Source organism: Oncorhynchus clarkii, chromosome 32, assembly GCF_045791955.1.
Source record: "Oncorhynchus clarkii lewisi isolate Uvic-CL-2024 chromosome 32, UVic_Ocla_1.0, whole genome shotgun sequence".
Classification (NCBI taxonomy): Eukaryota; Metazoa; Chordata; class Actinopteri; order Salmoniformes; family Salmonidae; genus Oncorhynchus; species Oncorhynchus clarkii.
Window position 1 is genome coordinate 13,191,082 of NC_092178.1, and position 12,530 is coordinate 13,203,611.

The window sequence follows — 12,530 nt, forward strand, 5'->3', positions numbered from 1 at the left end:
CTACTGCTGCTGCTACTACTGCTAATACTGCTACTGCTATTGCTACTACTGCTACTATTGCTACTACTGCTACTACTGCTACTACTACTACTACTGCTACTTCTACTACTACTACTACTACTGCTACTTCTACTTCTGCTACCTCTACTCCTGCTACTCTACTACCCCTACTACTGCTACTGCTATTGCTACTATTGCTACTACTGCTACTGCTACTCCTACTACTGCTTCTGCTACTACTACTACTACTACTACTACTACTACTACTACTACTACTACTGCTACGGCTACTACTACTGCTACTACTACTACTTGAATGTTGTAGCTTACCCATTAACAATCACCCATATCAGCAAACGTATTTAAATTTTCAGTTTATTGTCCCATCTCTAGTCCATGTGTTTGATGCCATTCCTTGTGCTCTGTTCTGGAAATGATTAGGAGCCCTCCTCCTTTTTGCAGCCTCCACTGGTGTTTGTGTGTGTGCTCTCTCAGGTTAAGATATCCTGTTGGCAGAGGTGTTCATACTGTTTAATTAGAGCTGAGCCATATCTACAGCCAGGTGGAGGATGGGGAGGCATTCCACAATCAAATTAAATCATATTGTATATTTCACATTCGCCAAATACAACAGGTGTAGTAGTAGTTCACCTTACAGTGAAATGCTTACTTACAAGCCCTTAACCAATAATGCTTGAAGAAAAATAAGTGTTAAGTAAAAAAATGGATGAGTAAAAAATAGAAAATAAAATGAATAAATAATTAAATAACAGCAGTAAAAGGACAATAACTGTTGGAATTGAGAGATATCGATACAGGGATCGATACAGTTCTACACCAAATAATGCTACAAAACAGGTTACCCAACCTTCTTCTGGCCACGTCGCACACTGATGATGTCACTATGTTTTGTGTGTGTGTCTCCAGGGTCGAGCTGGATCCATCTGTGTGGTGGGACCCAAGGGACAGAAGGTGAGAGCTACTCTTTTCTTAATGTAGCACTATTTAAGTACAGTATGGTTACTTCCATTGTATGTACACTGTACTTTCCTATCTGTATGTACTGTAAACAAATGGTGTTAGTGACACTCAAATTCCAACTTTAATTTTCTGTTTCATGTCAATTTGGACTATTTTAACTTTAACCTTTAGTAACTTGTTTTCCCAGGGTACCTCTGGAAAAGTGGGGCCCGAGGGACTAGCAGGAGAACCGGGACACCCCGGACTTCCAGGACTTCCAGGAATTGGAAACCCAGGCCTACCAGTGAGTAGTGTCTGCCCTGGAATTCTGTCCTATCTATCTGTGCCATCCTCTGTTCAGGAGTCAGATTGCTGTTTTAAGAACTCTCGTGCCTCCCAGTTGTCTGATGCTTTATGCACTGGGCAGGGTGGGGCTGGGTTTGGCAGGCAATGGCCGGCTATATGGATGCAGCTTTTGTGCCAAGAAGAATCTGTGTGTTACCTTTGACTAGAGCCTAAAAGCATCTGAAAGGTGACATCGACAATTGAAACTTCACTTGAAATTCTTTAATACCATGATGTACACAGGAGAACACACACAGGGATTATAATGACAGAGTATTATAAACCCCTAGGTTTAGGAGGAGGTCCTAGAGAGTTCCTCCTTTGATTGTCAAGTAAGTCTGCTACTTGATTGGTTGATATAGAACGGTGGGTAGGCCGTATGCAAAATATAAATGGCGTTTGTACATAGACAGGAGAAGATTAATCATGTCTGGAAAATGTATTATAGAAACAAAGCAATCTTGCAGCTGTCTGACCATAGGCAGGTTAAACCATGGGATTTGTCGAATAAAATGAAAATACGTTTGTAGCTGCTTGATAAGCCTGGTTGCTTCCTCAGCCTGGTTATTAGTTGGTTGTCATAGGTCATAGGCATTAGTTACACAATTAATATAGGTCACTGACAATTATGGTTCAGCTTAAGAAAGCCTGTTTTCTGTCTGTCTGCCCGTTTGTCTTTGAATCTCTTGGCGAGCTGTGAATGAGTGGGTCACTCAGTGGCTTGTGTTTCTGAGAGAGAGAGAGAGAGAAAATCCTCTGCATTAGTTATTAGTAACTTTTACAACAATATCACTCTGTATGCAGAAGGGATTATGATATTAAGACAGATGTATAGATATAGAAAATGTATAAATCCACCTCTAACACATCTTAGTGAAGTATGTTACCCTTGACTGAAACCAAAAAGCTTCTAGAGCAGAGCCTGTGTGTGAGTGCGTCTGTTCTTGTTGGGTTCTGGTAGACAGAGAAAGTGAAAGACAGTTAGAGAGGGGGATAGTTGCTCAGCTCTCTTTTTTTTGTGTTTTGTTTTGTTTCTAGGGCACCCCAGGAGGACCACCTGGATCGAATGGAGAAAAGGTAAAAAAATATCTGCGGTATTATTTTAAATCCAATTCAATCCTACTTCGAAACTTTGAAGGCTGCAGTATATGAAGTATGCAGACTATATTGTTTGATAATAACACATCCGAAAACAATGTACATTTCTGGAATGTTACAACTGTTGTTATGGTTACTATTTCTTGTTCCTCTCTTCCTGTCCCAGGGGGATTCTGGGACACCAGGGAAAGATGGAGAGCCAGGAGATCCTGTGAGTACAGGATGCGTTCAAATAACTGTTTTGTTTTATAGTCATTTAGTCATGTTAGTCAGCTAGTCGTGTTAGTTATGCTAGTAATGTTAGTCACGTTAGTCTCGTTAGTCCGTTAGTCATGTTAGCCAGTTAGTCATGTTAGTCAGTTAGTCATGTTAGCCATGTTAGTCATGTTAGCCATGTTAGTCAGTTAGTCATGTTAGTCATTTTGTCATGTTAGTCATGTTAGTCATGTTAGTCATGTTAGTCAGTTAGTCATGTTAGTCAGTCGGTCAGTTAGCCATGTTAGTCAGTTAGTCATGTTAGTCATTTTGTCATGTTAGCCATGTTAGTCATGTTAGTCAGTTAGTCATGTTAGTCATGTTAGTCATGTTAGTCAGTTAGTCATGTTAGTCAGTTGGTCAGTTAGCCATGTTAGTCAGTTAGTCATGTTAGTCATTTTGTCATGTTAGCCATGTTAGTCATGTTAGTCAGTTAGTCATGTTAGTCAGTTGGCCAGTTAGTCATGTTAGTCAGTTGGTCATTTAGACATGTTAGCCATGTTAGTCATGTTAGTCATTTAGCCATGTTAGTCATTTAGTCATGTTAGTCATTGAGTCATGTTAGTCATTTAGCCATGTTAGTCATTTAGCCATGTTAGTCATGTTAGTCATTTAGCCATGTTAGTCATGTTAGTCAGTTAGTCATGTTAGTCAGTTGGTCATTTAGACATGTTAGCCATGGTAGTCATGTTAGTCATTTAGCCATGTTAGTCATTTAGTCATATTAGTCATTGAGTCATGTTAGTCATTTAGCCATGTTAGTCATTTAGCCATGTTAGTCATGTTAGTCATGTTAGTCATTTAGCCATGTTAGTCATGTTAGTCAGTTAGTCATGTTAGTAATTGTTAGTCAGTTAGTCATGTTAGTCATTTAGCCATGTTAGTCATTTAGTCATGTTAGTCATTTAGCCATGTTAGTCATGATAGTCAGTTAGTCATGTTAGTCAGTTAGTCATGTTAGTCAGTTAGTCATGTTAGTAATTTAGTCATGTTAGTCATTTAGCCATGTTAGTCATGTTAGTCAGTTGGTCAGTTAGCCATGTTAGTCAGTTGGTCATGATAGTCCATTAGTCATGTCAATCAGATTAGTCATGTTAGTCATTTAGCCATGTTAGTCATGTTATTCAGCTAGTCATGCTAGTTATGTTAGTAAGTTAGTAATGTTAGTCATGTTAGTCATGTTAGTCATCAATTAGTCCTTTAGTCATGTTAGTCAGTCATGTTAGTCAGCGTGTAATTTGAAACCTAATCATAATGCTCTACTATAATGTATTGCTGTTGTGTTTTCAGGGTCCTAGGGGTCCTGGTGGTGGTAAAGGAGATAAGGTGACTTACCCTCAGTGTCCCAGCTTGAATTATCTTGATTTTCTCTCTAAGTATCTGTATATAATTGACTTGTCGGTGTGTGTATCTATACTTCTCTAGATATGTGGGTTTGTGCTTCTACATATGTGACTGTTTGTGTTTCAACATCTGTGACTGTTTGTGTTTCTACATCTGTGACTGTTTGTGTTTCTACATCTGTGACTGTTTGTGATTCTACATCTGTGCGTTTTTGTTTTTACATCTGTGGGTTTGTGTTTCTACATCTGTGACTGTTTGTTTCAACATCTGTGACTGTTTGTGTTTCTACATCTGTGACTGTTTGTGCTTCAACATCTGTGACTGTTTGTGTTTCTACATCTGTGACTGTTTGTGCTTCAACATCTGTGACTGTTTGTGTTTCTACATCTGTGACTGTTTGTGCTTCTACATCTGTGACTGTTTGTGATTCTACATCTGTGTGTTTTTGTTTTTACATCTGTGGGTTTGTGTTTCTACATCTGTGACTGTTTGTGCTTCAACATCTGTGACTGTTTGTGTTTCTACATCTGTGACTGTTTGTGCTTCAACATCTGTGACTGTTTGTGTTTCTACATCTGTGACTGTTTGTGCTTCTACATCTGTGACTGTTTGTGATTCTACATCTGTGCGTTTTTGTTTTTACATATGTGGGTTTGTGTTTCTACATCTGTGACTGTTTGTTTCAACATCTGTGACTGTTTGTGTTTCAACATCTGTGACTGTGTTTCTACATATGTGAATGTTTGTGTTTCTACATCTGTGGGTTTGTGTTTCTACATCTGTGACTGTTTGTGCTTCTACATATGTGACTGTTTGTGCTTCAACATCTGTGACTGTTTGTGATTCTACATCTGTGCGTTTTTGTTTTTACATCTGTGGGTTTGTGTTTCTACATCTGTGACTGTTTGTGCTTCTACAAATGTGACTGTTTGTGTTTCTACATCTGTGGGTTTGTGTTTCTACATCTATTGGTTTGTGTTTCTACATATGTGACTGTTTGTGTTTCTACATCTGTGGGTTTGTGTTTCTACATCTGTGGGTTTGTTTTTCTACATCTGTGGGTTTGTGTCCGTACATCTCTGACTCTCTTTTACTCTGTGTGTCTTTCTCACAGGGTGACCCGTGTGAGTTGTGCCCCGTCCTGTCTGAAGACCTGGGCAACACTGTAGCCCTCCAGGGGAAGACAGGGCCCAAAGGAGAGCCTGGGATAGGAGACCCTGGCCTCCCGGTGAGATATATAGCACCCCTAACTCTTAACCTTTGACCCTTTAAAGGTGCAGTCTGCAAGATGTGCATATAGTGATTTATGTTTAATATAGTCATCAAGGAATTCAGAAATGCTCATTTAAAGCTAGAAATATTTATTATCTCATCTTCTCTTCCTCTCCTCTTCTCTCCTCCCTCCTCATCTCCTGTCTTCTGTTCATCAGGGTCTTCAAGGATCAGATGGGAAGGCGGGAGAGAAGGTACAGAGTTCCTTTATATCTCATGTTTCATTCATGTGCTTTGAGAATGGGATACATACAGCATCTAAACTAAACTGTGCACACACACGCACACACACTCATATACTGTAGGTGCATACACACCAGTATACCAAGGGAGGCAGTTAGCCGAGCGGTTCAGAGCAGTGGGCCAGTAACCGAAAGGTTGCGGGTTTGAATCCCGAACCGACTAGGTGAAAAGGTGTTCTGAATAAGAACGTCTGCTAAATGATTCAAATCGAAATGTACACACACACACATACGTACAGTGCCGTCGGAAAGTATTCAGACCCCTTGACTGTTTTCCACATTTTGTTACATTACAGCCTTACTCTAAAATTGATTAAATCGTTTTTTTTCCCTCATCAATCTACAAACAATACCCCATAATGACAAATTAAAGACAGGTTTATAGAAATGTTTGCTGATTTGTTCAAAATAAAAAAGGGAAATATCACATTTCCATAAGTATTCAGATCCTTTACTCAGTACTTTGTTGACACCCCTCTGACAGAGATTACATCGTCGAGTCTTCTGGGGTATGATGCTACAAGCTTGGCACACCTGTATTTGGGGAGTTTCTCCCATTCTTCTCTGCAGATCCTCTCAAGCTCTACCAGGATGGTTGGGGAGCGTTGCTGCACAGATATTTTTAGGTGTCTCCATAGATCCATAGGTCGTTGTCCTGTTGGAAGCGGAACCTTCGCCCCAGTCCGAGGCCCTGAGCGCTCTGCAGCAGAATTTCATCAAGGATCTCTCTGTACTTTCCTCCATTCATCTTTGCCTCGATCCTGACTAGTCTCCAAGTCTCTGCCGCTGAAAAACATCCCCACAGCAAGATGCTTCCACCACCATGCTTCACCATAGGGATTTTGCCAGGTTTCCTCCAGACGTGACACTTGGCATTCAGGCCAAAGAGTTCAATCTAGGTGCCTTTTGGCAAACTCCACATGGGCTGCCATATGCCTTTTCCTGACAAGTGGCTTCCGTCTGGCCACTCTACCATAATGGCCTGATTGGTGGAGTGCTGCAGAGACCTGTCCTTCTGGAAGATTCTCCCATCTCCACAGAGGAACTCTGGAGCTATCAGAGTGATCATTTAGTTCTTGGTCACCTTCCTGACCAAGGCCCTTCTCCCCCGATTGCTCAGTTTTGCCACTGTGTTCTTGGGGATCTTCAATGCTGCAGACATGTTTTGATACCCTTCCCCAGATCTGTGCCTCGACACAAACCTATCTCGCATCTCTACGGACATGGCTTGGTTTTTGCTCTGTTAACTGTGGGACCTTATGTAGACAGGTGTGTGACTTTCCAAATCATGTTCAATCAATTGAATTTACCACAGGTGGACTCCAATCAAGTTGTAGAAACATCTCAAGGGCAATCAATGGAAACAGGATGCACCTGAGCTCAATTTCAAAGCTCATAGCAAAGGGTCTGAATACTAATGTAAATAGGGTATTTCTGTTTATTTATTTTATACATTTGCAAAAACTCCAACAAAAATTGTTTTCGCTTTGTCATTATGGGGTATTGTGTGTAGATTGATAATGTTTTTTTTTTTTATGTATCCATTTTAGAATAGAGCTGTAACGTAACAAAATGTGGGGAAAGTCAAGGGGTCTGAATACGTTCCGAAAGCACTGTGTTTATAGACAAACAAGTGCTTTCAAGGTTCCTAACACACACACACACACACACACACACACACACACACACCATGCTGTGCCTGTAACCACATACTGTAATTGTTTAGCAGCCTTCCCCATCCCAAACCACAGATCATGTTGTGACATGACAGCTGTATTGTGGCCAGCGTCTCCTCTATGGCTGAATAACTGATATGTTAGGGACAAAACATTAGACATAGTTGACTAACTGATATGTTAGGGATACCACATTAGACAAAGTTGACCAACTGATATGTTAGGGTCACCACATTAGATATAGTTGAATAAATTATCTGTTATGGACACCACCTTAGATATAGTTGAATAAATGATATGTTAGGGTCACCACATTAGATATAGTTGACTGACAGATCTGTTAGGGACACCACATTAGATATAGTTGAATAAATTATCTGTTATGGACACCACCTTAGATATAGTTGAATAAATGATATGTTAGGGACACCACATTAGACAAAGTTGACCAACTGATATGTTAGGGTCACCACATTAGATATAGTTGAATAAATTATCTGTTATGGACACCACCTTAGATATAGTTGAATAAATGATATGTTAGGGTCACCACATTAGACAAAGTTGACCAACTGATATGTTAGGGTCACCACATTAGATATAGTTGAATAAATTATCTGTTATGGACACCACCTTAGATATAGTTGAATAAATGATATGTTAGGGACACCACATTAGATATAGTTGACTGACAGATCTGTTAGGGACACCACATTAGATATAGTTGAATAAATTATCTGTTATGGACACCACCTTAGATATAGTTGAATAAATGATATGTTAGGGACACCACATTAGATATAGTTGACTGACAGATCTGTTAGGGACACCACATTAGATATAGTTGAATAAATTATCTGTTAGGGACACCACATTAAATATAGTTGACCAACTGATCTGTCAGGGACACCACATTAGAATAACTGATCTGTTAGGGACACCACATTAGATTAACTGATCTGTTAGAGACATCACATTAGATATAGTTGATGAACTGATCCGTCAGGGACACCACATTAGAATAACTGATCTGTTAGGGACACCACATTAGATATAGTTGACAAACTGATCCGTCAGGGACACCACATTAGAATAACTGTTCTGTTAGGGACATTACATTAGATATAGTTGATTAACTGATCTGTTAGGGACACCACATTAGAATAACTGATCTGTTAGGGACACCACATTAGATATAGTTGATTAACTGATATGTTAGGGTCACCACATTAGATATAGTTGAATAAATTATCTGTTATGGACACCACCTTAGATATAGTTGAATAAATGATATGTTAGGGACACCACATTAGATATAGTTGACTGACAGATCTGTTAGGGACACCACATTAGATATAGTTGAATAAATTATCTGTTATGGACACCACCTTAGATATAGTTGAATAAATGATATGTTAGGGACACCACATTAGATATAGTTGACTGACAGATCTGTTAGGGACACCACATTAGATATAGTTGAATAAATTATCTGTTAGGGACACCACATTAAATATAGTTGACCAACTGATCTGTCAGGGACACCACATTAGAATAACTGATCTGTTAGGGACACCACATTAGATATAGTTGATTAACTGATCTGTTAGGGACACCACATTAGATTAACTGATCTGTTAGAGACATCACATTAGATATAGTTGATGAACTGATCCGTCAGGGACACCACATTAGAATAACTGATCTGTTAGGGACACCACATTAGATATAGTTGACAAACTGATCCGTCAGGGACACCACATTAGAATAACTGTTCTGTTAGGGACATTACATTAGATATAGTTGATTAACTGATCTGTTAGGGACACCACATTAGAATAACTGATCTGTTAGGGACACCACATTAGATATAGTTGATTAACTGATCTGTTAGGGACACCACATTAGATATAGTTGATTATCTGATCTGTTAGGGATGCTACTTTAGATATAGTTATTTAACTGATCTGTTAGGGACACCACATTAGATATAGTTGATTGTCTGATCTGTTAGGGACCCCACATTAGATATAGTTGACGAACTGATCCGTCAGGGACAACACATTAGAATAACTGATCTGTTAGGGACACCACATTAGATATAGTTGACGAACTGATCCGTCAGGGACAACACATTAGAATAACAGATCTGTTAGGGACACCACATTAGATATAGTTGATTGTCGGATCTGTTAGGGACACTACATCAGATATAGTTGACGAACTGATCCGTCAGGGACACCACATTAGAATAACAGATCTGTTAGGGACACCACATGAGATTAACTGATCTGTTTGCACTCAACAGAAGACTAACTGATCGGTTTGGACACCACATTAAACTAATCTGTTTGGACACCACATTAGACAAACTGATCTGTTTGGACACCACATTATACTAACTGATCTGTTTGGACACTACATTAGATATAGTTGAGTAACTGAACTGTTAGGGACACCACATTAGATATAGTTGACGAACTGATCCGTCAGGGACACCACATTAGAATAACTGATCTGTTAGGGACACCACATTAGATATAGTTGACAAACTGATCCGTCAGGGACACCACATTAGAATAACTGATCTGTTAGGGACACCACATTAGATATAGTTGACAAACTGATCCATCAGGGACACCACATTAGAATAACTGATCTGTTATGGACACCACATTAGATATAGTTGACTAACTGATCTGTTAGGGACACCACATGAGATTAACTGATCTGTTTGGACACCACATTAGATATATTTGACTGACTGAAATGTTAGGGACACCACATTTAACTAACGGATCTGTTTTGACTCAACAAAAGACTAACTGATCTGTTTGGACAACACATTAAAGTGATCTGTTTGGACACCGCATTAGACTAACTGATCTGTTTGGACTCAACAGAAGAGTAACTGATCGCTTTGGACACCACATTAAACCCATCTGTTTGGACACCACCTTAGACTAACTGATCTGTTTGGACACCACATTAAAGTGATCTGTTTGGACATCACATTATACAATCTGATCTGTTTGGACACCACATTATACTAACTGATCTGTTTGGAAACCACTTTAGACGATACACCTTAAAGGAAGCATGCCTATTAGTGGGTGTTATCAATAATCTGACTCACTGTTATGATGTGTGTCTGTGTGCTTGGCAGGGAGAGGTGGGATCGGATGGGGTCAAAGGGGAAAAGGGTGACGCATGTGCTGTGTGCCCCACCCTGGGTGAAATACCTGGTGCCAACATGGTTGCTATGAAACAAACTCTGACACTCAAAGGAGAGAAAGGAGAACCTGGGCTGGGACAGAAGGGAGAACAGGTGAATGTGTGTTTTTTGGAAATGAATGTGTAAGTGTGTGTTCTGTTGTGTTGTTTTGTGTGTGTCACGGGAGGTTGGTGGCACCTTAATTGTGGAGTTCCGGGCCTTGTGGTAATGGCTGGACGGAATAGGTGGAATGGCTTCAAATACATCAAACACATAGTTTCCAGGTGTTTGATGCCATTCCTTTTGCTCCTTTCCGACCATTATTATGACCCGTCCTCCCCTCAGCAGCCTCCTGTGGTGTGTGTGTGTTTGTTTGTACCTGTGTTGTTCCTGTTTCTTTGTATCTGACCCAGAAGTAACTCCTCCACGTTGTTGGTGCTTTACAGGGGGAGGCTGGACTCGTTGGCCTGGCAGGCCTAAGAGGGGAAAAGGTGTGTACTGCGTAAGGTTCCAAGTAGGACACAGGAGTTTTGACATAGTGCAGAGACTGATGGAATAAATGTGTTTATGTATCTCACCCATTAAATTTAGTTCAAAAGCAATTTGTACAGTTCTGTTGACATTACAGTTTATCTTGTTTCCAGGGTAACGCTGGTGGCAAAGGAGCTGACGGTAAAACGGTGAGTGTAGACTACCATTAAGAGTGATTTCACTAGACTCTTTTCAGTGACTGATACTTTATATTCATACTTTATATTCATAGTTGTCACCCGTTATGATAAAATATTTCTCAGAAATTACTGATGCAGAAATGATTTCAGTTGGCGGTTGCGATGCTCTTTGGAGATAAAGTGATGACATGTACTGTAACTATTTATCTGATAGGGCAAAACTGGACCCAGAGGACCTAGTGGAAAGGATGGACTGAAGGGGATAAAGGTGAGAGATGGAGATAACAGACACTACATCCAATACTGGCTGATGTCACCATATTGTGTTATGTTGTGTTAGAGTGTTAGATTGTGCTAGAGTGTGTTAGAGTGTGTTAGAGTGTGTAATGTTGTGTAGTGTTATGTTGTGCTGTGTTATATATTGTGTTATGTGTTATGTTAGGTTGAGGTGTAATGTGTTGTGTTAGAGTGTGTTATGTTGTGTTGTCTTGTGTTATATTGTGTCATTTGATTCTTTTGACAGGGAGATGCAGGGATTCCTGGTCTGGGAACTCCAGGTCCTAAGGGCGAGAAGGTGAAGTGTGTGTGCGTGCATGTCTACACATGAAAGTATGGCTATCCGTGTGTCCACACAGGTGTGTAGGAGAGTTTTGCCACCCGTCCTAACCCAGTGTGTCTCCCGTCTACCCCAGGGTGCGTCGTGTGAGGTGTGCCAGTCTTCTCCCTCAGAGGTGGGCAGTGAGACGTCCATTGTCAAGGTGCTAGCAGGGACCCCAGGTGACCTTGGACTTCCAGGGCCTCCCGGGCTTCCAGGAGTGGGCGCCGATGGCAAACAGGTGAGACCACTCTACCTGACAGGAAAAGAGTTGCAACAGGCTTCTCTGCTTACTTCGTTATCCAGGTTTGTCATAAGTTTGACGATGCTTGTTTAACATGACCAAGCCAACAACATACACATGCCTCTGTCAAACCTACCAAAACACCAACCTGAATGTAGTTTAGTGTATACAGTGGTTCCTCCTTTAAAAGTTGCATCATATTGCACCTTGCGTGCTGCCGCAGAATTCTGTGGCACGTCATTTAATTCTCAGCCATTTTTTCCTGTTACTGCAAGTTATTGCTAGTTTAACCACCAAAGGACATCTTTGAGAAGCATTTGATAGTATTCCGTATTGGCATTCCCTGAGAATTGAAAACCTTTTTCAATTAGTATATGTATATATTAGTATATGGGATTGATTTTAAGAAATTTGGCTTAATTAATTAGATTAATATTATGGTGTTTCTATTCAGAGAAAAACGAAACCCTCAGGGGTTCCGTTAGGATCGGATGGAAAATATCGCGATGTACAACGTGACGGTTGGAAGTAGGCTACAAGATTGGAGGATTCTAAATTGTTTGCCTTCATTAGACAACGTTGTTCCAATATTTCTGTAAATCAGGGATATTTAT

General features: G+C 40.2%; 1 protein-coding gene across 4 annotated transcripts in view; it reads left to right on the forward strand.

Annotated features, from left to right (window-relative positions):
* LOC139392412 (collagen alpha-1(XVI) chain-like) overlaps window positions 1-12,530 on the forward strand; it is a 161,143-nt gene that overhangs the window by 59,097 nt on the left and 89,516 nt on the right. For all 4 annotated transcript variants that reach the window (XM_071140386.1, XM_071140388.1, XM_071140385.1 and 1 more), the window contains exons 16-28: window positions 928-972; window positions 1,169-1,264; window positions 2,344-2,382; window positions 2,570-2,614; window positions 3,949-3,984; window positions 5,117-5,230; window positions 5,433-5,468; window positions 10,359-10,520; window positions 10,853-10,897; window positions 11,051-11,086; window positions 11,292-11,345; window positions 11,601-11,651; window positions 11,770-11,913. In XM_071140386.1, coding sequence (XP_070996487.1) covers window positions 928-972; window positions 1,169-1,264; window positions 2,344-2,382; window positions 2,570-2,614; window positions 3,949-3,984; window positions 5,117-5,230; window positions 5,433-5,468; window positions 10,359-10,520; window positions 10,853-10,897; window positions 11,051-11,086; window positions 11,292-11,345; window positions 11,601-11,651; window positions 11,770-11,913 — 903 coding nt within the window. The remainder of the gene's footprint in view (window positions 1-927; window positions 973-1,168; window positions 1,265-2,343; window positions 2,383-2,569; window positions 2,615-3,948; window positions 3,985-5,116; window positions 5,231-5,432; window positions 5,469-10,358; window positions 10,521-10,852; window positions 10,898-11,050; window positions 11,087-11,291; window positions 11,346-11,600; window positions 11,652-11,769; window positions 11,914-12,530) is intronic.